The sequence below is a fragment of the Manis pentadactyla genome, chromosome 7 (assembly GCF_030020395.1).
Source record: "Manis pentadactyla isolate mManPen7 chromosome 7, mManPen7.hap1, whole genome shotgun sequence".
NCBI lineage: Eukaryota > Metazoa > Chordata > Mammalia > Pholidota > Manidae > Manis > Manis pentadactyla.
This window is the reverse complement of record NC_080025.1, coordinates 117119536-117144728: the sequence shown is the minus strand read 5'-3', so window position 1 is coordinate 117144728 and position 25193 is coordinate 117119536. Positions and strand designations below refer to the sequence as shown.

Sequence of the window (25193 nt, the reverse complement as noted above, 5' to 3'; positions counted from 1 at the left end):
AGAACTCAGTTTTTTTTTAAAACCACCATATGTTTCAAACCCAAACAATCTCTGCCATGCATCAGCTGGACTTTGGGGTTTTATCAAAAATGTGAGTTATTTCAGCCTGATGGTGGGAAACTCACAACTCCACAGAATGAGTAATACAATAACATAATAAACTCATTAGAAAGCAAAGCAAAATGTACCTCCCTCCCCACTCCGAACCAAAACTTTTGACAGAATAATTTTTTTTAATCTTTAAAAGATAAGTTGACTAAAGAATAGTCATTTTTAACATGGAACCTGGTAAAAAATAGGTACTGTTAACTTCCTTCCTAAATTCTCTTTCTAATGAAACGGGCAAGTTAGAAGGGAGTTGGTCAGTGGTCTTAAATTTAATGAAAAAACTGGCTTAACGGAGTAAAATCTAAACTAGGAGGCTGGAGATGTCAAAAGGCGCCACCAAGTGGTGCCCTTCAGGAAGTGCAGCCTCCTGTGCTCAGGCACAGGCTGTGGAGGGGTGAGGGAAGGGTCGGGTACTGCAGCTGCCCTGAAACCCACCAGCTGGGGGTGGGGCAACAGGGTTCAACATCATCAGTGCTTCACAGTTTTCAAAACCTGGGTAAATTAAATAAATACCACTGCAGGCAGCCAAGGCAGAGTTCTAATCCAAGTCCTCTGATTTAAAATCCAGAGCTCTGATGCCTCCATTTAAACTGAAAATGGACACAGATCTAGAAGTGATATCAAAAGATTATAGACAATTGTCTGACGTTGGAGTGGTAATTCTCTCATAAATTGCACTACACATTTAAAGCTTTGTTTTTAAAAAGGACCAAAACTGTTTGTAATGAAAGCTTATTCTTATCAATGTATGTACCTCGCATACATACACTGTACATTTATTCATATACATATTTGTTTGTATAAAACATGTATGTTTTGTAGAAAATTTGAAAAAAAAATGAAGACAAAAATCACTTAAGATTCACTTAAAGATGTATTTATTCCAGTCTCTTTCCCTTGTTTATATACAGAATTTATTTATTTTGTATAAAATTGGGCTTGTTCTATATTTAAAATGTTTAAGTCAATATTCAACAATGAAAATATAATTGTATACAGAATGGTTAGCTTTCTAAACACTAGAAAGGGAGTAAGGATACCTTAGCCTGTAAGTAGTAATATAAAATGAGGGCTTCCAAGCAAATGTTTCAGAGATAATTGACCTGCTTATCCTTAGTCTATTTAGGTAAAGCCTCAATAGCCGGACTTGGATGAGAACTCTGGGTTGACTCCCTACAGTGGTGTTTACTTAACTTACGAAGCTTTTGAAAACTGAAACACTGATGTTGAACCCTGTTGCCCCACCCCTGGCTGGTGGGTTTCAGGGCAGATGCTGAGGAAAGAGCAGTGAAGAAAAAAGTGAACTTGGGTTTATACCCGGGCTCTCCCAACAGTGGCTCCAGGAAGTTCCAACAAGACCCTCATCTCTGCATCTGCTCCTCTCTTGAACATTTGGTGTGGCCACCTCGGTCCTGCCCAGCTCAGAACACTGTCAGGAGTACATGAAATGATGGAAATGCAAACCCTCTGTAAACTTCCTAGTCATGCAAACACTCTTCAACAAGGCTCTTCATACCCTCCAGAGCATTTAATACCTGGTGGGTGCTCTCACGGGTCTCACTTCTAAGATTGGAAGGTATGGCTCTCTTTGTGAAATTCAAACAGCAGTGTAACTTCTGTGGAGTGGCTCCTATTTATCTGTAAGGATCAAATGCAGAATTTCCCTTCCTATAGGTCTCTGACTGCCTTGCCATACTGTTCTACATCTAACACTCCACCTCCTTTTATTCTAACAGTGTTCTGCCCATCTGAGGTGGTTACCATCCCCCAACATTACCACCCTGCCTGGTGTGTTACTTTCCAGTTCTCATAGTTCCACTGTCCTTCCCAGTTGACCCAGAGCATCTACCCCCTGGTATCTGATTATATGGTTAATTTCCAAACAGAACTTCCAGTTATTCCTTGTGGGATTTTTTTTATGGTTAAGCTATTCCTCACACCCTGTCTCTATCACTTCTTGCATCCCCTCCTTTTGATCCTTTCTATAGGACTGGTAACTTTGCGATCAAACAGATCCAACTGACAAACTGCTATTACTAAGTGTCCAAGATGCCAATCTATAAACATGTTCTTATTAGGTAAGCTAATTTGTCCATTTAATTTTTCCACACTCATGCCATAACCACAGCAAGGTGAGGCCTCTCAGGTTCCATCTTGCTAAGCTTTCTCTCTCTCTCTCTCTCTCACGTTTAAATAAAAATTCCTTTTGTCTTATCTGGATAGAACACCTTAAATGTAACAATAAGCCCCAACCGGAGGGGGTTGTACACACACCCACACAAGCCCTAAGTGGAATGTGCTGTCTTAACAATCAAATACCAGGACGAGGACACCTGGCGTATGTTATCACACTTACAGAGTGCAGGTGGCACAATCAATCCAGTCAACATCCCTCAAGTTGTAAATAGTAAATTGTTTTAAGTAGATCTATTAATTCCCTAAAGAAATATTTTCAAAACAACTAAACAAAAAACTTTAAATCAGCTTGAGGAATAACTTACTTTTACCCTATCCCATTTGGCAGCCCCCCCTTCCCTTCCTGCACCAGTTTGGATTCCTGCTGGGTTCGGGAAGGGCAGGAAAAGGGAAGAGCAGAAGATATCAGAGTGAAAATGGAAGCAGCAAAGATAAACAGAATGAAAGGGATTAAAAAGACATTCATTTGTGAGGTTGATCAGAATAGGGCTAAAATTATCAGAACTCTAATATCTGTTTTGCTTCCCCATGAGAGGAGAAAAATTAAAAACTCACGCTACATGTTATACTTGTTTTGCTTGAATTAATGATAACAATGTCAATACACATGTCCAACAATCCATAGTCTTTGGCCTTTTTCTTTAATTTACATTCTCCCAAATGGCCCTACTATTTAGCATTTCTTCATATGGTGTCCTTGCTTCTCATACTGTCCTACCTCCTCAGGGCTTGCTTCGGCTCCCCTGTGACCCAGGTTACCCAGGACTGCTCCACCCCGTAGACCTCTCTCTCTGAAAGCCACTGGGCAGCTGCCACGTGCTCCTGGTTATTCCTCCCAGAAAGACAAGATGCTTCTCCAGGGCAGGGATCACACCTCATCTGCCATTAGAGCCTCTTTTCCTTACACAGAATGATGGCACATAGCATGTAGTCAGATAGATTTATCCCTATAACCATCTAACAGGCATTTATCCATTAACACATGAATGCCACACCTGCCACTAAACACCAGGGTCCAGTGGCCCCTGTTCTTGCTCTGAGTGGACTGCTCCTCATGTGTGTCTGCCAACCCAGCTCCAGTGGAGGATCACCGTGGCTCCTCAGCCAACCCCCAGAAAGGTCATCTGGAATCAGATGGTAATTAGGGCTTAGCATGAGGCTTAAGCCCATGTCAAAGTTCCCATGTTACTAAGGGGCTATTCAGGTCTCCAAAGAGGGTTTCCAGGTGTAGCGTGCTTCTCTGCCAGCTCAGTCCAGATTCATTGTATCCACTATAAACCTGCCTTTTGGGCGGGAGACTAGAGGCATCACCAGTTACACCCACCACCCCTGGGAATTGTAGAGCGTCAGTAATTAACCATCTCTCAGTCACAGAACATCACAGAGAAGAGCTATGGATATGCAAATCTTCGTTATTCATCATGAACACTCAGGGTAAAAACAGTTGTAGCATCTTTTTATGCTCTCAAAAAAACATTTCAAAGAAAGAAAATTACTTACTGCCTTCCCACGTACAATGCAAAAGATTCAAGGCTCCTTCCACCCTCTTCCAGTGTGCCAGATGAAAAAAAGCATATGCGATTGCTTCACTGTCTCCTCTCTTCAGGATATGTTCTGGGGGTAGTATTAAGCTTTTCATTTCTAGTAGGTACTGAAATAAAAGAGGCAGGAGACAGATGCATTAATACGCAGGAATCTGGAATTCAATACTGAAAATAGAAAGGCTGATTTCCCTAAAGCCACCACTCATAAGCATTTCATCAAACTGCAACCTCATTACTACATTTGAAGGCAATTACTAAAACACCCAGCAATCCAAAGTTTGCTGACAGATAATTAGCCTTGTACTAGTTTCCTTCAGTGAAGATAAGAGGCTTTCAGGCTAACACACTTTAAAAAAAGTAATAAACACAGATTCAAGAGGCAAGGAGGAAAATTTAGAAGACACAATAAATTGGTATAATCTTGTAGCCAGAATAAAAATACATAAAATGGACACGTGAAGGTTAAGAAGTGAATATGACTAAACCAATTGCACTAGAGACTTGGGGTTGACTAGCACCACCCACTAATTTTTCTGTACAGATCTATCAAGGAGCAGGGCCGAGCCTCGTGTAAAGGGCCACCCAGCGCTGCTCTGATGCTGCAGGGAGAGAGGGGAGGGAGGGGAGCAATACAGACCCCAAACCACAATGTTCTTTTACATCTTTTCCCAGAGACTGGAGGGTTCTGTCTGCATCTCTTCATTCCTATCTTCTAGGAAGGGGGTGGGAGTACAGGGCAAGAATGGATTTTCTTCCAGGGGAATCAGAGAAAACTAAGTTTCCATTTGTATTCTTTTGTGTTTACAATGGAATGGAAAGGGAAGCAAATATAGGATGGTATTTTATATTTGCAAGTGCTGACTTCTCTTTGCCGGCTAGCTAGTGTTCTCCCTGTGCTCCGCTCCTCATTATCTCCCCTCCTGATCAATCCCCCAAAGTGCGCCCGGACCACCGCCAGCCAACCCCTGCACCCCCTTTCATACGGAGATTAGCAGACAGTGGAGGAATGTATTTAATTCCAGTGGGACAAACAGCAAAAAGAAGTGCTATGAGAAGAGATATTCAACAATTTTAATGTCACAAATAATTGTCTGTGGATTATCTGTCAGTGGAAATTGATGAAAGAAGGGGAAGAGTGGAAGAATCCTGATACACAGGGTGGAGATTATGATTCACCCATCAGTGTTGCATTATCATCTAGCTGCAAATTTATGTGTTTTGGGCATGCTGGACACAGCTGCCTTCCCGCTTCCTCTCTGGTGGGCTTACCTGGGGTCAGGGTAACCGACTAGGAGGGGCCAGGGGGGCATGTTCTGGCCTCTTTGTTCAGCAAATAAAACTTCCCTTGCTCTGGGTCTGATAAGAAGAAACCTCCACGCCTCAGGCCTCCAAGCAGGAAGAGCAAGGAAGTGAGAGAGCCCTCCCAGACAGCCACGGAGGACAGGGACTCGGCCGCCACCCTGGGAGGGTGGTGGGGTAGAAGCCCTCCTCCACGGAAACACCTCTGCCCAGGCTGGTCCATGAAAGGTGCTTATTATTTTAATGGGAATTCCTCAAGCATGAATTCCAAAGTAACTTTTTGGTCATATTCTTGAATTCTGCAAGTTACTGCTTTCCAACTCCATCTTGTTTTAAAACAGTACAGGACAAACATTTTAAATTACCTAATAATCCAACAAGCACTTTATTTATAATGACTATCAACCATACTATAAATATAAAGGTGGATTTTATGTTCTCAGACATTTGGCTATCCTCTCGTGATTCTGTTACCTTAATAGAAGCCATTATATTGTATGTATCACCCATGGTGATCTTTAAAAAGACTCCAAAGCTATGAATCACGAGAAAGATACCTAACTTCTAAAGTGCCATGAACTATATTAATTGTTTCAGAGTAAGTTAGAGAAGAAAGACCATCTGGTTAGTCTTAACAATCACCAGGAGGGCAAAGGAATGGGCGTATCTCCTGCCTAATGAGAGTCCTAACATAAGAGGTTTTCTGAGCTTCAAATACTTATTTATAGCCACCCTGCCTACCAAATAGTCCATTTTTAAAGAAGGGTCATGCTGAATGAACTCTAACACAAACGAAATAATGAAACAACTAGCTCTTGTGTCCTAGCTACACAGAAACCTCTTCAGGTCCGGCCCGGAAAGTGTGAACTACTATTCCTCTCATCTTTGTAATTAGGGAAGACAATCAGAGTCAGTTAGCAGCTATGAGAAAAATCTCCTCTTGGCCTAAGGACCTTCGGGAACAGGCCACCTGCAAAGAAGTAGGCTTGTTTTGCCACCGGCATTTGCAGGTAGAAGTCAAAAACAAACTAGGAGGGAGTAGGGCAGAAGAAACTGGGGGTGGGGATTTTTAGGAAATTATATAAAGGGACATAATAGATTTGCGCTGTACAGTACGGTAGCCTCTACCACATGTGGCTGTTTACATTTCCAACAAAAATCAAATAAGTTTTAAAATTCAGTTCCTCAGTCCCCACTAGTCACATTTCAAGTCCTCAAGTGCTGTAGGTAATGACTACTGTGTGGGACAAAGCAGAGAGATTTCCATCCACACAGAAAGTTCTATTGGACAGCACTACTGCTGACAGTGGAAGTTTCCAATCTTCAAGAAACAATTTTTAACATGAAAAAATTTCATGGATGCCCATGACAGGAATTATAACTGAAGTATCTATTGATTGAAAATACACAACATGGCAAAAAAGCTACAATAAAAATAATAAAATAAGAATTCATTAAAAACCATTGTTGGCCACGAAGGCCTCTACATCTCTTTGGAAAGCAGTGGTCCACACGTGTGTGAGACAGACACTCCTCCACCTGCAGCTGGATGGTGCATTTGGCTCCAAGGCCATCGTCTGCAGCCCCAGCGGAGGGCGGTGAGGTGAGACTGTTTCTCCTGCAGGCCCCTCTCCGATCTCTGTGTATGTATGCTTCTCACACCCTGCCTTACATACGTGCCTTTCCCTCAGCTGCGTCATAAGACCATTGGCAGCGTGACTCTCACTTCCCAAGCAAGCTCTCAGAACGAGCATCCCGGGCCTACTTAGCCTCCCAGGCTCACGACAGCAACTCACCCAGGAAACTCTGCTGCCTTGTCACTGCATCTACTTTATGGCAGAAATAGGTTATGCCTACAAAGGAAAGTTATACTCTTGAAGTTCCAAATGAGACGTTAGCTCTACCAAATGATGAAGGCTAATAACGTGTTACATTTCTGGCCAGGCTTAAAATGGCTGGCAAGATAGTTCTCAACATGCGCAAAATTTAAATTCGAAAGGCATCGAACATTTCACGTCTTACTTGTCAAGAGAAAAATAAAGGGAAGAGGGCATTCCCCTATCCACAAGTATGCAGAAATCAATTAGAATAACTGTAGCTTGCAAATCAGAGAACATTCTCTACCTGTCTATAATTATTTGGCTTCTATTAGCTAAGCAAGCATTCTGGGCTATCTTCTGCCTGCCGCCCTGCTTCTAACTTCCTTCCCAGATTCTCAAATCACATTAATCTCGAAGTACAGGCTTCTAAAGATTTCGGAAGCAACTTTTCAAAATCTATTTGTGTCAGAATCTAGCTCCTTATTCTCAATGTAGGAACACATAAAGAGGAGCTGAACAGTCCCCACTTATGGTGCATGGGTAGCATCTACATAGGGAGGTATTTGAGCAGAGGCTGGTGTCCCTGCCAGGAAAGCAGCAGGGAGATGTGGCCCATCAGAGGCTATCCTAAGTGACTGTTCACATCTCTTCTGCTAAGACCTTACATTTCTAAAGTAATTGAATGAAAGTGATCACAAAGTTATCCTTTACAAAGATATTTGTGCCAAGAAATTAATTCAGACCCCCTTTTTTTGGTTTTCAGTAATAACAATAGCAGAAATCAGTAGCAAAAATATGGGAATAAACAAAATGAGAAAAACAGATTAAATTACAGCACATTTAGATGACAGCTATCAAGTTGCTCCCAAAAATCAGGTAGTGGAAAAATATTTATCAACATAAGAAAATGTTCTTGATATATTACTAAATGGGAAAAAAGTAAGTGTAGCATATAGATTAAGTCTATATGTAGGCATTGAAAATATTGGAAGGTCACAAATTGAATGTTAATGAAGGCTAAGTATTTGATTTTATTAGGGATTAATTTCTTTTGTGCTTTTTCTGTACTTCAAGTTTCCTATAATAAGCATTTTTATTTCTATCTGTGTGTATCTATATATACAGTTTATGCATACATTATATATATATATATATGCATGTGTGTATGTATATATGTCATACAAACCTATTTTCTTGACTTGCATCAAAAACACAATATAAGCCCAGAAAGCATATTTTCAAATGTCGGTTAAGAGTTCAGAGAATAAACTTGTGCTATTTGGAAGACATGCTATAGATCGTGAGTTTCAATGCTGCCTACTCCCTGGACTCAGTATACGGACACACCCTGGAACAGGACAGACTATGTAAGTAATCACCGCTTGCTCGAGGCACACAGGGCTACGACCCCTGGCCTCACCTCCACTCTTCGGCCCTCTGCCACCTCAAACCACTGTTTGAATCATCCTGGCTCTACTATTGTACTATGAGACCTTGGACACGTTATTTAATTTCTTTCCACCTCAGCCTGCTCATCTGTAGAGCCAGAGAAATAAAAAATAAACAATTGCTGGTTTTAACTTCTGAAGATTACACAGAACAATACATGTAAAACATTCATACAGTACCTGGCATGTTAAGTGTCCATTAAACAGTTGTTATTTTGGTTACAAAAAAATGAAGTATTCATATTACTGGGGGGGTAAGTTGTGTATTTTGTGTATGTGTGTCCCACAGATCATTGGGTCTGTTTCTAGTAAAACACTTCAGCAACTAAATAGCAGTATCAGGTTAGCTGAGAAGAACTGGTTACCAAGGGTCACCAACCAAACACTATGGAACAATCATGCAGCTAAACTGCTAGATGAAACCTGGTGGGCTGGAGTACCCCTCCGGGGTCCTTTTTACTAGATACCTGCTACTGGCTGCTCACTTATCTATCATTAGTTACTTTGTTTCATTCAAAAAATACAGGACTGTCCACAGTGTATCCCAAGGAGGAAAGGCATGGGGGTGCCACAGTATTCCCCAAGGACATAGATACAGGAGCAGCCACAGCTCACCCAAGGGCATGGACAAGGTCAGGTCCCTACCTTGGTGATCCATTACCTTTGTAGGAGTACAGGAGTGCATGTGTGTGTGTGTGTGTGTGTGTGTGTGTGCGCGCATATGTGTATACAAAGAAGCAAGAAAATTCAACATGGTGACTGCCTTAGTAAGAGATATATATTTGGTACTAAGAAAGCAGTTGGGGAACATCTGAGAAGTTTTCACAGGAGAAGGAAAGTATGAATCAGTCTTTTTAAATAAACAGGAGTTGACTTACAAATATGAGGGGAGGCGGAAACTGTTGTTAGGCTGGGTAGTGGCACCAAAGAGGGCATAATGTGCTCGTGGTCTTGAGGTGCTCAAGTCCTGACACGACAGCCGTGCCTGCCCTGAAACATGTGGAGCACTGCCTCGGGTACTCCACACAACAGCTCTGTGAGAGAGCTGGCACTGCTATTCCTCGTTTACAGTTGGAGAGACGGAGGCTGTGCGAAGGGCAGCAGCTTGCCCAAGTTATACGCCTGCACTGGAACCCCAGTTTTATGCTACTCCCCAAGGCAGGGGAGAATGAAAAGTAGGTTGTAAAAGGCCTTTCACGATATATTCCAGAGTATGACTTTGACCCTGAGTTATTCTGTGGTTTTCAAACTCCGAGACACAGAAACATTGGTTTGAAGGGGAAAAAAAGAAATTTAAAACAGGAGATGTGAAACTGATGTAGAACAAAGCTCTGGGGAGTCTGGCAGTGGGGGTGGGGGTAAGAGAGGCTGTGGTGTCCTCATGGCTCCCAGGAGGACAGTCTGAGAACTGGAGCAGCAGACGACCAGGAAGGGAGCTGGTGCCTTCTGTGGTTTCTGAAGGGAATGGACAAGTCCTATGAAGGACCACTGGTCAGGGAAGAGACCGAAGTGAGCAAAGCCTCCAAAAGCTCCTGTTATAGGCTGGGGGAGGGGTGACAACAGCGAGGAGGGGACCCTCCTCAGGACCTGGTGCCTGGCTGAGTCCAAGGGGGATAGGGGGAGTCAAGGGTGGCTGTGAGATTTCTAGCTTAGGAGACAAGAACAATGTGAGATCAGCAGCTAAGATAAAGATACCAGGGAGGATGAGGCTTCGCAGTGGGAAGGTAACAAAAACAGCTGAAGTGCCTGCCAAACCCCTCTGTAGGCACACCCCCGAAAGTAGCGGGTGTGAAGGTCTGGAGCCAGGGAGAGGCGCTGGGGAGGGGCAGAAGCTGAGGCAGGGGCACAGTGCAATCGCCCAGGAGCGTCTCGGGCCAGAGGGGGCAGGCAGTGAGCGGTGGCTTCTGGTCCTGGAGAACCAACCTGAGGGACGGGCAGGGCAGGGAGCGGCGTAGGGGGAGAGTGCTCGGGGATGCAGGAGTGACACAGAAAGAAGGCAGCAGGGAGCCAAGATGGCCTTGAGACAGGAAAAGAGGTCAGTGGGACTAAATGCTGAGGAGGGATGAAACAGGATGAAGTTTTACAGGAGGCAACAGATCTGGTGACCAAGAAGGGGGTCGCCTTGGTGGCGGTGTCTTGGTGGGAGCAGCCACAGTGCTTCCTGTTAAAGAAAGAGACCTCCTAGAAACTTTCTTTTCCTGAGAAATGTGGCTAAAAACTGGTGTCTGCACACTCTCCTCTGGGTCATATTTCCACAGTACGTTCCCCTTACTCTAATCCAAAAAAGCTTTGGAACAAAATACGACTCGATTCTAAGACACTTATACTTAAGTAATATTTCTGAAATGTACCATTGATATACAATATCACAGACAATCTGCCAGGGTATTTTGAGTTTCTGCTTCCACGCTTCAAGCATGTATAAATGCTAAGCCCACTACACATTTTGTTTCCTAAATTGGATTAAAAAGCAATTTTATACTCTGTCAATCAGCTTTACCAAGATATACGGGGAGGACTGTACTAGTGTTTGCATGGAATAGAATTTCCATCATGCCAACCAGATCCTGTGGGTACTCCATTGGCATATACAATTACCAGGATGTCTTCCCCTACGAGCCTCTTGAAATCCCCATGAAATTAGAGTTTCTAGATTAACATCGATGAGCTTTTTTTAAAAAGGCAAATTTTTAATGAGAGTGAATTTCTGTCATAACATTCTTATTCTTTCCTCTCTAGTTTCTCGTGACTTTCCACACCCCTGGATTTACAATTTAGAAATGGCGTATCTGTTAGGCTGGTCCTCACTTCAATATTCTGTCAGGCCTGGGCTGCCCTGTTGGTAAAATGAACTTCGGGAGCACTGCAAGCCCATTTCCCCCAGCACCCTCAGGTTCCAGAGCGCTGGACTGTAGGCCAGATGAAAGCATCCCCCATCGGTGCCAGGAGAAATTCTTCTCCCTCAACAGCTCCACCTAGAGCACCCAGGCATCCCGAGGACTGGGGCTCCCTCAGCACCCTGCTGCTGCTCAGAGTGGGTGTGGGGCCTCCTGCTCTGGGGGTGAGGCCTCACAGGCCTGGGATCTTCCCGCAGCGGGGCTGAGGGTCACAGGCTTCTGTTGTTTTCTAAACCCTATGCAGAGGTGCCTTGGGGCTGCCCAGCCGCCTGCCTTCTCATCTCAGATTCAATCAGAGCAGTTCAACTCTTACTTGCTTTTTCATTAAGGTTTAATTAATTGATTGTGTTAGGAGGGAAAAAAAATGTTTATTATTTTTTTAAAAAATTATTATTAGTTGTTCTTGTTTGGTGGCAGGGAGCTGGCTATGCTAGAACAAGTCAAGACAGAGCTTGGAAATAGGTAACTCTTAATCAGCCATAGCAAAGGATTTACCAAACAATAGAAATTGGGGATTCCTGAAAAAAGCTATAGCCAGAACATGCTAGAGTCTTTCCTCAAATCTGGAAGCCTGAAGGGACCCTGTGGGTACTCAAGGTCCTGGGCACCACGGTGCCTCTGTCACACTCTCTAGCTGTCCTTCTTCAGACTAGGGCAGTCCAAGAAGTACTTGGTAATGAATGTTTCTAGGCAGGCTCCATTTCCACTCAGCCTACAAGTACAAAAACAGAGCTGAAGCTACAGGGGAAGAGATGGGTCCGTGAACAGAGAGGGGTGGGGGTCCTCGTTTTGAACACTTTCAATGATACATCACAGGTCTACTTTTAAGTTGCTATCCCTTGCACCACTATTATAATTTATATGTTTCCCAGCAATAAAAGGAAGCCTACATAATGGGCTTGACAGTTCAAAAAGAATAAATGCACATGGCTAACAATGGTCCACCGTACTAGCAGTGGCAAAGAAATGCAAACGAAAAGAACAGAATTCCATTTGTACCTGAAAAAAATCACAAATGTTTTCTGGGTTCCTTCTCTTTTCTTTTTTCTATTTTAAATAAGCTGCTCAATGCTGGTGAGGGTGTGATGAAATGGTCACCTGTTGATGGAAGTGTGAACTGCTACAGTCTTTGGTGGTAAGCAATTTGGCAATAAATAGCAAGAGCCCTAGAGTGCTTCTATATGTTACTCAGTAATTCCTGTTCTGTTATTCTATCCTAAGGAAAAAATCCTAAAGACTAAAATATCGTTATGCCCAGAAAGGCTCACTATTGGACTTGACTACAACCTAATGTCTACAACAGAGGAACAAGAATTAAATCATTCTCTTCAACAAATAGTGCTGGGAAATCTGGATATCCACAGGCAAAAGAATGAAAATAAATCCTTATCTTACACCATACACGAAAATCAACTCAGAATGCATTAAAGACTTAACTGTGAGACCTGAAACTATAAAACTCCTAGAAGAACACACAGGGGAAAATTCTGTAACATTGGTCTTGGCAATGTTCTCTTGGATGCAACACCAAAACCGTAAGTAACAAAAGCAAACATAGACAGTGGGACTACCTCAAAATAAAAAGTTTCTACACACCAAAGGAAACAATCAACAGAATGAAAAGGCAACCAGTATAAAGGAGAAAATATTTGCAAACTATTATGCCTGATTAGGGGTTAATATCCCAAATATATAAGGAACACCTATAATCCAATAGCAAAAAACACAAACCAACCAAATAGCCTGATTAAAAATGGGCAAAGGATTTGAGCAGTCATTTACCTAAAGAAGGCATTCAAATGGCCAGGAGGTACATGAAAAGATGCTCAGCATCACCAATAATCAAAGAAATGCAAATAAAAACCATAACAGGATAATCATTCACACATATTAGGATGGCTGCTATTCAAAAAACACATAACAAGTGTTAGCAAGGAAGTGGAGAAACCGAAGCTCCTGTGCACTGTTAATGGGACTGTAAAATGGTGCAGCCACTATGAAAAACAGTATGGGAAATTTTAATTAAAAAACATTTTTTAAAATTGAAATTGTACAACCATACAATCCAGCAATCCTATTTCTGGATATTCATCCAAAAAAACTGAAAACAGGCTCTTGAGGTATTTACCCTCCCATGTTCATTGCAATTATTCGCAATAGCACACAACCTAAATTTCCATCAACAGACAAATAAAGAAAATATTTATATACACACCTATACAAAGACACACACAAGAGAATATTACTCAGTCTTAAAGAAGAATGAAGCGCTGACCTATGGTACAACACAGATGAACTGGAGGACATTATGCTGAGTGAAATAAGCCATCACAGAGGAATAGACATTGTATGATTCCACCTGGGGGCCGTATCTAAAGGAGTCAAACTCATAGAAGTAGAAAGTAGAATGGTTTTACCAGGGGTTGAGGGAAGGGAGGAATGGGGAACTGCTGTTCAATGTGTATAGATTTCAGTCATGCAAGATGAAAAGGTTCTAGCAGTCTGTTGTACAGTAATGTGCATACAGTTAATAACCCGGGACTGTACACTTAAAAATATATTAAGAGGGTAGATGGCATGGAATGTGTTTTTTATGACAAAAAAGGGAAGTAAATCATCTAGAAAACAGTTACTAAGAATATTATAAGTGTTTGAAGGCACATGGCTAAAAGACTTGGACTTTAATATGTTAAGTTAGGGCATAGCCCTTTTAAGGTCAAAGAACTATGATAATCTGATGACCCTCACTAAGAAAGAATAAATATACCCCCAATACCCAACCATTAAGTACAAGGTCAGAGCCCCACGCTAATTTTTTAGAATATGAATATACTGTGTGACTATGATTCCTAAGTATTAAAAAAGCATAGAAAAAAATGCATAGAGGCAAATAGTCTTAAATAGGATTAGATGATGGGATTATGAATGATTTCTTTCTACTTTTCTCTAATATAAAAAGAATTTATTTTTATAATACCACTACAGAGGGAAAAAACATATGCTTGTAACAAACCAGTACTTTTAGTCTTGTTTTGGAAACTTGTCTGAAGATGAAAAATTTATCTTTAACACCCTGAAGGCATTAATGCAACATCCTTCAAACCAAAAATGTGTCTCTTCACAGGGAAAGCCTTGTGATGTAGATGTGGCATACTAAGAACACACAGCACTAGGGAAATCTCAGATCTGTGTGAATCACTGACAGAAATGCTCCCCCACCATGTAAATCTTGGCATTGCTAAGGAAGAGCAGTGTGGGTGGGGAAGCATATTTGCAGGGAAAGCAGAAGAAAAAGCTAAAAAGCCAGTAAACTACAACAGTACATAGATGAAGGTATAGACCCGAGGTGAGTGTAGCCCTTCATTCGTCCAACATCATGAGTGAACTTTTCTTTAAGAAATTGACAATAGGCCATTTAAACTCAAAGCTCTACTTTATCCCCCTTAAATGGAGAATAACCTCTAGTGGTTTAGAGATTTTCCTTTTTGAGCTGTGTACCCAGTTCTTGAAAATCACAGCAACATTAAGATGCTAATATCCCTAGTCACCTTCAAAAGAGGGTACACAGTAAGCACATAATCAATGCACTGCCATGAGAGACCAGAGAGGGGAGAGACTAATTCTGGGAAGAGGAAGGTACAGGCTTCCTGGTAGTGACTTAATGGTGGGGGTGAAGGAAAAATAGGATTTCCTCAGAGGAAGCAAAGAGGGAAGAGGGGGAGAATGTTTCTGGAGCAATGAACAGACTGCTAAAAGGAGCTGGGGAAAAATGAAAAACAAGTTGGGTCAGATTATGAAGGGTCCTGAAGAGCCACCAAAGAGCGTGTGCCTCCTGTGGGGCTGGGGACACAGCTGCAGCCCCTTGGGAGGGAAACCACAGTGTGGTCTGTGACGAGGGGCTTGCTCCTTCCGATGTGCTGCTGTCTAAAGCTTTAGAAATCCTTGTGTTCAGAATATAACTGACTGCTTAAGAGCAGACACCCTGGCTTTTCACTATTTTTACTTATTTTCCAGTTCTGAGGTGTGGCACTCAATAAATATTAATTGATGATCTAAGTTTACTGTCACTTGGCTATTTTTATGATTAGTTAAAAAAAATTTTTTTTCTCTTGTGAGCTTGTTCTTACTGGAATATAGGGGGTGAGGTGGGGTGGAAATGTCACCATGGGCTATGCCCAGCCAGGGAAATGTCCAGTCTAATCTTCCTGGGATCATTTCTGCAATTTTTTCTTTTTCTTTGAGATGCTCTTGCTGCCAGTGGCCTCTTCAGGTCCACTGCTGAGTGGCTCTTCCTTAGAAGAGAATTTCCTCTTTTTCTTGGGGACATTCCTATTTGCTGACTCTTCAGGGTCACTACCTGGTTCTTTGGGGAGAGATTTCTTCCTCTTGGGAAGACTTCCACTGCCAGCTGTCTCTTCAAGACCACTACTAACCAGCTCCTCCTTGGAAAAAGATGTCTTTTTCTTGGGTTTGGAGAGAGAGACAGACGGGTCTTCTTCCATTCCATTCTCTTGGGGAGCCTCCTGGGGATTTTTCATTTTCTTCTTTTTCGGTCTTTCACTTGTCTCCTCACACTCCTCTGGGGCGCTACTGCTGTTTTCTGTAGACACAAGGGCAATTGCAGCCAGCCGTTTCTTTTCTTTCTTCATCCGTTTCTTCTCCTGTTTCTCCAGCTCCCTAGTTATCTCAGCAGCCACTTCCTCTGCCTGAACCATTGCCTCCTTCATAACATCCAAATTCTTTTGTGGAATCTCTCCTGTCTGATAAAGGATAGCTGCTCCTCAACTTGTTCTTGAAGCTTCTCCCCAAAAACACTTGTGGGTACCTCAGAGAAGCAATCAATTCAGGAGGCAAAACTGCTTTTGTTTGCCAGGTATCAGGTGATACGGCCTTTGTTCTTGGCAGCTGTCTGGCCAATGAAGGTGGAGTGGAAAATAAGTCCATATTTAGGTGTGTTACCCCTTGTCTTCAGGGCTCTGGAAACTTGGTCCCTTTGCTGGGCCCTGGGAATCACTCAGACACTAGGACTGGCTAGTTTTAAATTTTAATAAAATTTGAATGAACATTTTTAAGTTAGCTGGAAAAATATTAAGAGATTTTACCCTATACCATTCTATATACAATAATTAAGTCTACAAACACCATGTTGGTTATTATCCCCTGGGACTAAGCTAGATAAACACACCCTGTGCACCACTCTTTCATTTCTCATTTTGTGAAAAGATGACCATGGCCTGAGTAAAAAAAAACCTCAGGAGTAATGTGAGATCACTTATCTCTGTCACTCTGGATATCAACACAATAAACGAAAGCTGGTAACTGCATAAATCATCTCATACACGACCACCCCATCCTTTTGCTACAGTACTGCAACAGAACGAGAAAACAGCCTTCTTTTATCATTTTTCACCAGTGAAGGTCTTCATCAGACATTTTGCTAGGAAAATTATGCCTTGTAGTACCTGATGTGGACTGCAGAAAGTTTCCTAGAAGTCAAAATGTGCTTTATGATATCCCTCACTGATGTGCCAAGCAGGCACTCAAATACGGGTGACTCATAAACACATTCATCTCCTGCATGAAAGATTATAGAAATACCCTCTATCATGATTTGACTCCCTCAAAATCAGATTCAGAAAAAAATGCATGGGAAATAGTGGGCATTTATTAGTCAATCACATGGTTAACCATTAACACAAATATTTCCTATGACACATACCTGCTAAAACAGCACTCATACATAAAAAAAATACTTCTCCTACTTTGGGGTTTTCCCTGTTATCTTCTTGCCAATACTGATTAACTATCATTTACTTATAGAGACATAGAATGTCACTTTAGTCAGTATTTCTTACCATTCATATTCACAACAAGGTTCATTTCCTGAATTGGGTCTAGGTAAGACTATAACTGGTGTTGAAATGCCTACCAAATGCATCAATACTATTGGTACCTCCATATTTTTCAAATTTTAGACTTCCTGACCTGGTCTGCCTAAGGTAGGTCTATCAATTTATCCTTATTATATGAAGCCCAAAATCGGCCTAAGAGCTGCTTGAATTTATCTTTTGCTTAAAACTGGGGCTGATAACCATAGACTCTCAAGGGCCTCAACATTCATTCATTGGTTACAATTCATATTTTTATAACTGGTGTTATTGAAGACACGATATGGTGGTCACTAAACACTTCTCTGCTATTTCAACGAGTTCCTGTGGGGGTTCCACAGACTCACTTTTGGCACATGAGGATTGAATTCCACGGCTCTGTGAATGGCCTCTACTGCGTTCATCTCTGCTGTGCTCAGTCCCCGCCGAGATGCAGCCTCGGGAGAGAACCTGAAATGCAGAAAGACAAACACCATCCAGGTGGGACCAGTGCTTGGGCATCAACCCGGAAAGGCATTGACATATCGTGGGCCCACAAAACCACAGCGAGCCAATGGCGCGAGCTCTCCACACCTCCACTACATGGAACCTCTGAGTGACCCCTCAGACCGAGGCCAAAAAACCCCAGCAGAAGCAGAAAGCGTGCTTGCATCTAATCATGGCAGGAATTAAATTCACCAGTTGAGTCTCTGTCTAAGTAGCTAAACTAAATTTTCTACAAGGTACCTGCTTAGGTCAGGAGAGGGCTCAGGGCTGACGAGAGCAGACAGTGTAGGAAAAAGAGGGAGCTCAGTTACAGAAGAGCGCACTTGGTTAAAAACAGAACTGGGGAGAATTTTAAAGGAGGCTCCCGGCCCAACATCAGTGCTGCATAAAGGGTTAAGTCGTTGCAGCTTCAGCGGCAGGAGAGCCTGCTTGGGGCCGGTTGGCAGGGGCGTGCGCATGCCCAAACTGCGGGCCAGACATCTGCCCGGGCGAATGAAAAAAACCAGACCATGCAATCTCTTTCTCACCTCACACCCAGGGCTAACTCCAGAGCTGTGCTTGGCAGGCAGACACCACAGGGGAAGCTGTGACAACCCTGGCCCTGCCCTCCCAAGCTGGAGTCGCTGTGTAGGGAGAAAAGATGTTGCAGTAGGTACTGGCGATCTACAGGATAAAAAAGAATGAAAGAAAATTACTTCGGTCTTGAAGTGCACACACACTTAACAGCAAACCTGTCTGACATAGCAGAGGCTGTTTTCTTTCCTGCTAGCTCCTTAGCAATACTACGGAGGGACTGTTTGGGGAAATGTAAGCGTTTATGAACTCAAAAACAGTTACGCCATCTATTCTCTTTCACCTGACAGTCATCTTGGGTGTTTATGGACATTCTCTATGCCACAGTCACCTGCCTGAACAAAATGCGCAAATGTCCCCCTAAGTTGGCAGTTCAGAGTGAACAGACCCTGGATGGGGAGTCAGTCTGGAGCTGATGAGGGGAGAATGGGAGATGACCATTCCCTCTGCCATTGTAGTTTTGTTAGGACTACTACCCGGTCTGGGACTGCAGAAGGAAGAATACGCAAAAAAATGAATAAAGGGAAGGCATTTGTATAAGTCCCAAGCAGGCCCTTTGTATCTACTGTCTGGCAAAAACAAAAACAAAAACAAAGTCACCTCAGAGGCACAGAATTTCAAGTATATCCCTCTTTAGGCACCCATACACCCTTACAATGCTTGGGGATATAAATTCCCTTCTTCTAGTACTGAAAGAAAGGATCAGCAGGTCTTGGAATATGCATGCTCATAAGCAGGGGTCTCACAGACTTAGAGAAACTTCCAGAGAAAGCCCTCAGAGGCACTCATCGCTTTAAATCGGGTCAGGCATTTGGTACCACAGAAGTTACTACTCACTTACTTGTCAGAGACCGCTCTCGCTTTGAGCAAGGCAGCTGTGTAGCATATTGTTGCCGACTTTGGTAAGCTTATATCTATGAGAGAAAAAGAAAGTAGAAACTCTTTTAGGTTTGCAGAAACAAAGAGCAATGATTTTTAATACATTAGCATTGTAATCATGTAAGTCTAATAAAGCATAAAGTAAGAATATTTTAATACAGTGCATAGCTTTTCCTTATGTATCAGGGTGGTATGTGAAACTAAGGGGAGTTCATATTTTTGTCAATAATTCATGTATAAAATCCTCCAGACTGACTCTTTAGCAATCCTTCTATTTCAAAAATATAGATTTTCATATGTTGAGTTTATTTAAGCAAACAGCTATAAATATATAACTTTAAATAGTACATGAATACCCTCAATAGGGCTTCTGTGTCACTTTTAAAAATGTCTCATCAAGCATATGAAGTACTAATGTAAAGAAAAAATATTACCTGGATTGAAAAAAGAAATTATATATCTCTAGTAGTCAATTTTAAACTAGATACCTTTTGCACTAAATTTCAAGAAGTTTATATTCAGTTTTTTGTTAAAAGTGTAACGTATATATATGAGAAAGCTATATAAGGATATACATATATGAAATCTTTAGAAAACTGTACAATATTTGTTCATTCAAATCCATGGTAAATCCCCTTTCATATGAAGACTGATTGGTTTCCCAGAAAAACAGTTCCTCTCAGTTTGTATAGAACATTTCAGATGGAGTGGTGGGAGCAGGAATCAGACCCAGATAATGAGTTTACAGGGAGACAAAAGTACAGGTTACATCTGAGGGTACATAAACCCCAAAAAGCTAGACCCTTTGGAGGAAGTATTTGTTTTTACATCATGATTCTATTTCTTACCACAATAGTATCTCTTTAACACTCAATCAAATTTATACTATGACACAGAAAGACCTTCTTAATTCAGACCAAGTAAAATTATGCCATTCTCAGGGTTGCAAAATCCACTCTAGGTTAGAGGAACTCTTAACACCTGGAATGCCCTGCAAGTTTCTTCACAAGGCTGTCTTCAACTTAGAAAGAATTACATTACAGTAGGGATGAAAAGCCAAGTCCCATAACTAGCCAATAGCAGCAGAGGAAAATAATTCTACAATAAAAAAACAATCCTTCATCCAATAGCAAGTATTTACCACCAATTCCAGCATGAGGGATTTCTTTGAAGGAATTTTCAATGACATTGATAAAATATACATAACCATAGAAAATACCAACAAGAACTGAAAGGGAAAGAGGTCTTTATAACCCTGACCTCATAAATTATATTCTAAAAAATTTCACCACCATATGCATAGTGTAAAATGGTGTGCTTGTGACTAAGGAGAAAAAAAAAAGAATGTTGGATGCTCATGGATTTGCCTTATTGCTTTTCCAACATCCAAATATTTAACTGCTTCCTACGTGGTAAATCAACTGAGGAATTAAGTATTTGTTTGCCAGGGTCCCTCATTGTTATTGGCAGATAATACACATTCTACTGAAAAGTCCACACCTTTTACTTAAAAATTCAAGGACTATTTTTATTTATTTATTTAAAAAATATATATAACAGTGATGTTAAATAGAAAAATTCTATTCTACATATTGGCTGAAGCTAGTTCATGGGCAAAACTATTGGTGGAGCCAGACAGCACAGACAAAGGCAGAACTTAAAGGAAGAGCTGTCAAACCCCAGGTCAACCAGATGCACTTACACACCTTTATGAAAGTTAATGTGTTTCTTTTTCAGTGTGCAGTCATTAATCATAGTTTAATCTAATAACTGCCCAACATCTACATCAGAGGCAGAAACTACATGTTCTGGCTCACCTTTGAGAAATACCATATACACTACCTTTAGGAAAAAGCTAATTATGGGTGGCTTGCCCCATGAGCACTACCTCTTTCAGTTCTTTAAAAAAAAAAAACAGCTGAGACTTGGTTGCTGCTGCCTATTATAAAATTTGAAACTTACTATTTTGAAATAATTATAAGTTCACAGGAAGTTGTAAGAATAATACGCAGAAGTCTGTGAATGCTTTTTTCAGCTTCCCCCAATGGTAACATCTTACTTAACTGTAACTAACATACCAAAAGCCTGGAAACTGACATTGGCACAGTACTACTAAGTCAGATACAGACCTTGTTCAGTCTTCACCACTTTTTACATGCATTCGTGCGTGTATGTACAGTTCTATGCAATTGTATCCTATGGCGAGATTCCTGTAACCCCATCACTATCCAAATACACAACTGTTCCAAAGGAACTTTCTTGTGCTACTCCCTTATTTGTACCTTCCCCATGCATCCCTGCCCCCAGTGACCACTCATCTGTTCTCTATCTCTGTAGGTTTGTTTTCCTGCTATAACTTTATGCTTTGACCACTAGGGCAATGGATAAAATAAGAAGAATAGAGTGGCTAACAGTAGTGATGAAAATGGCAGGGTCAGAAGTTTTGAGCAGGAAATAACAAATCAGTTGCTTTCCCATATTGCTTGTAATTTACCCAGAAATTTTATTTCAGGAAGAAAATTTCAAAGTCATTCTAAGTCCAATTTTACATAAACAGGCTATAACTGTGCAGTTCCTTTCTGTCTTTTGTAAGTGGCATGTAGCTACCATTATTACCAGAAAGTCCCCTTAAGAATGAGAATTTGAGGAGGAATTAACAGGAAAGGAAATAATGAGATATCACATTGTAGAAATGAGGAATGACAAATGAATGTTTCTCACTTAAGCAAAGCTGAACTGCTGGCATTAATTTAATTTTCCTTCCACTTTTTGGCCATTTTGTGTTTCATACAGGTCCCTTTCTGAAAGGGGAAGAACTTTCTCCACGCATCAGAGATGTGCAAAATCAAATTGTCATGAAAGTCTTTCATTAAAATCTGCAATCTTGAACTTAATATAATTGGACTCATAGAATATGTACTCTTATATGTCTGGCTTCTTTCTCTCAGCATGATGTTTCCGAGATCCATTTGTGTCGTAGCCTGTATCAGTACTTCATTCTTTCTTATTGCGCAATAGTATTTCATTGTGCAGATATACCACACAATGATAAACAATATACAATATGTTTATTTTCTTGCTAATGACTATTTGGATGGTTTTCCAGTTTGGGGCTATTATGAATAAAAGTGTTGTGACCATTCTTGTGTGAGCTTTTTCTAAACACACACACACACACACACACACACATTTCTCTTGAATCTGTAACTGGAAATGGAATTGCTGAGTCAGATGGCAGACGTATGTTTAAACTGGTAAGCAGTTCTCCAAAGTGGTTATATGAAGTCTGCAGAACTAATACATGGTAGTAGAGGTCAGAAAAATGGTTACTTCTAAGTTGGAGGGCAGTTACTGGCTGTAAGGAGATATGAGGCTACTTTCTGAAATGATGGGAAGTTCTGTGATCTGGGTGGTGATCATTTGGGTGTATATGAAAGTGAAAAGTCATCCAGTTCTACACTTATAAAATGTGCATGTTACTATATGTGATTTATATCTCAATAAAAAAGAATTTTAAAAAAACCTACAAATGTACTTTCTGAAGCTGAGTTCTCTCAATTCATTCTAACCTTGGTAACATTTTATTTGCCTGTTAGATTCTGGCTCCCTGCATTCTCTCTATGCATCCTAATTTAAAGATGACTTACTAGTTTTGCCTTCCACAAAAAAAACAAAACAAAACAGAATCTGATTATTTCTCACATCAGCCTTTCAAATATTAAGATGGTTAGAATATTTCCTCTAAACCTAATCTTGTCCAGAATAAATACTTATAGTTCTTCAACTGATATATTTTTCGGAACTTCTTGCTTGTTTTTGTTACAGAACCATGGGTGATTTCCAAATATGAAAATTACAAGTGGAAATGATCCTCCAAACCCCTGAAACTTGAGCAGCACAGAGCTCAGGGGAAACACACAGCCTAAGAAGCTATGGCCACTACGCCTTTCTGAATTCAGCTAGAACGGCCCTGGTGCGGGGCAGCCCTCCTCTGTTCCTGTGATTAAGGGGGTCAAGAAAAACCCCCCAGATTATATTCAAATTGATTTTACCCAAAGTCAGGTCTTTTCCCTTTCACTTAAACCATGAATATGTTTAAATCTGTAAGCAGGATTTAATATTTGACTCCATTAAACTTCAAATCTTAAAATGAAATCTAACCCACTAAACCGTAATGATTTCAGCATATCACTCCAGACTGTCAGTCATCGTTCTGGCTCAGGCTGCCACCCACGGCTTTGTTCCACGTACTCCATAAACTTACCTCCCCCATATGATCATTATCATATCAAAATTACTTTTAACATTTGTCAAGGTTTATTAAGTGCCAGGTATTGGTGTTAACCACTTACACCCATTCTGCTGTTTAGCAACCCTCAGAACCATCCTATGAGACAGGACCTACTGTTAGCTCTGTTTTTATAGACTGGGAAACTGAGGAATAGAATGGTTAAGAAATATGCCAATATCACATGGTTAGAACAAATATGAGCTGTCCCCAGAGCACATGATCTGTAACTATGCTATGTTGTCCATAAGCTCTGATTTTTTTTTAAAAAACTGACCATGGCAATACCAAGGAGAGAATCCAGGAATGGTATTCTACATCACTCTAAATTTGCAATAGTCTGCAATGGTATATGTGCAACCATTTATTAATGGTTATAAGAGATACGATATCATTTATACCATAAAATTATACCATTTATTAAGGTATGACTTATACCATTAAATTATACCATTTATTTTAACAGTATGATAGGTATAATAACCACATTGTTCCACATTAAAAGATAGCATTAAAAACATCAAATGCTTTATTTAAATAAAGATAAATACTTCTGTGGCATACTTCTAATTCAGAAATATGAAGGAAAATGGACATTTAAATTAATAAGAAGCACTTAATTACTACTGTATAAAGTAGAAATATTTTCACATCCACTATCCCCTCTGTTTTTATTTGACACAAATTTCTTAGTAAGTGCATGTTGGTCTTTAATCACCTCTTTCTTTCCTAAGTGTTCATAAACCACATAATTATCTCTTCTAGAACTCCACTAGATTGACTTATTTGCTGAAATTCTAAAAAAAATATATATATATATCCAAAGTATTGAGGGGAATAGAAAATAGGAATGAATAGTTGTATATTTTTCTCAACTTATTAACACATTACTTTCATCTCCAAATAGTACTCCAAGATAGCTCAAGGAACTGGACAATAGCCCATGCCTGTGAAAATCATCCCTCAAAAATCTTTTACTTTACAGATGAAGAAACACAGGCCCAGAGAAGCTCAAAGATACACTTAAGAGCTGCCTAATCAGTGACAGAAGTGGCCTTGTAAATACTATGTCCATGTCCCCACCCCACCCCATACTGCCAGTGGGGTACTTGCTTTCATTTTCCTTATCAACATTCTCTTATACTTTCTTCTTTATTTAGGTCGGAAAACAGCTTCACAATCATAATCTTGAGACTGAGTTTCTCTGGACTTTAGCCACCCTGAACACCTGTTTATGGGTTTCTACCTCAGTTGTATATGCTTATTTAGCTATTTGTCACTCTGATCTTTTCATATACATTAATCATTTGTTTCCTTCACACTTTTTTCACATTGGGAATAATTATACTGTCATCTTTTAGAACTCCCTCATTCTTGAACCATTTCCCACTTAAAAAAAGTTAATGCCTCTTTTACCAAATAGTATCAGCACAAAGTAAGCTATCTATTGAATCTCCATTTACAAGTTTACATTTATCTTTCCTTTGAATTAAAAAAAGCGTGGCTTTTGTGTTTTGTTTGTTTGTTTTTAGATTCAAGTAACATGTCTACGCCTAACATTCCCTTCTTTTACTATTAGGAACTATAAGATAACATGGTGTCCTTTTCTTAAGGTTCTTCCTTTTGGGTAAGAATAAAATCTAGGTTATTAATTATGCTCAGGCTCTGACTACTTCAGTAATTGAAGTGTCAGCAAGGCAAGAATTAGCAGATGCTTTGCTTTTAATGAATGAGATTACTTGTAGATCTACACATGCAGGCACTCTC

General features: G+C 40.7%; 1 protein-coding gene across 10 annotated transcripts in view; it reads right to left on the bottom strand.

The window, feature by feature from the left end:
• ST7 (suppression of tumorigenicity 7) overlaps nucleotides 1-25193 on the bottom strand; it is a 263640-nt gene that overhangs the window by 16765 nt on the left and 221682 nt on the right. For 8 of the 10 annotated variants that reach the window (XM_057504700.1, XM_036905695.2, XM_036905696.2 and 5 more), the window contains 3 exons: nucleotides 19101-19173; nucleotides 17548-17650; nucleotides 3805-3955 (listed from right to left, as the gene is read on the bottom strand). In XM_057504700.1, coding sequence (XP_057360683.1) covers nucleotides 3805-3955; nucleotides 17548-17650; nucleotides 19101-19173 — 327 coding nt within the window. Of the gene's footprint in view, nucleotides 1-3804; nucleotides 3956-17547; nucleotides 17651-18213; nucleotides 18350-19100; nucleotides 19174-25193 lie in introns of all 10 variants that reach the window. The other 2 variants (XR_008998535.1, XR_005028842.2) reach the window with 1 other exon arrangement.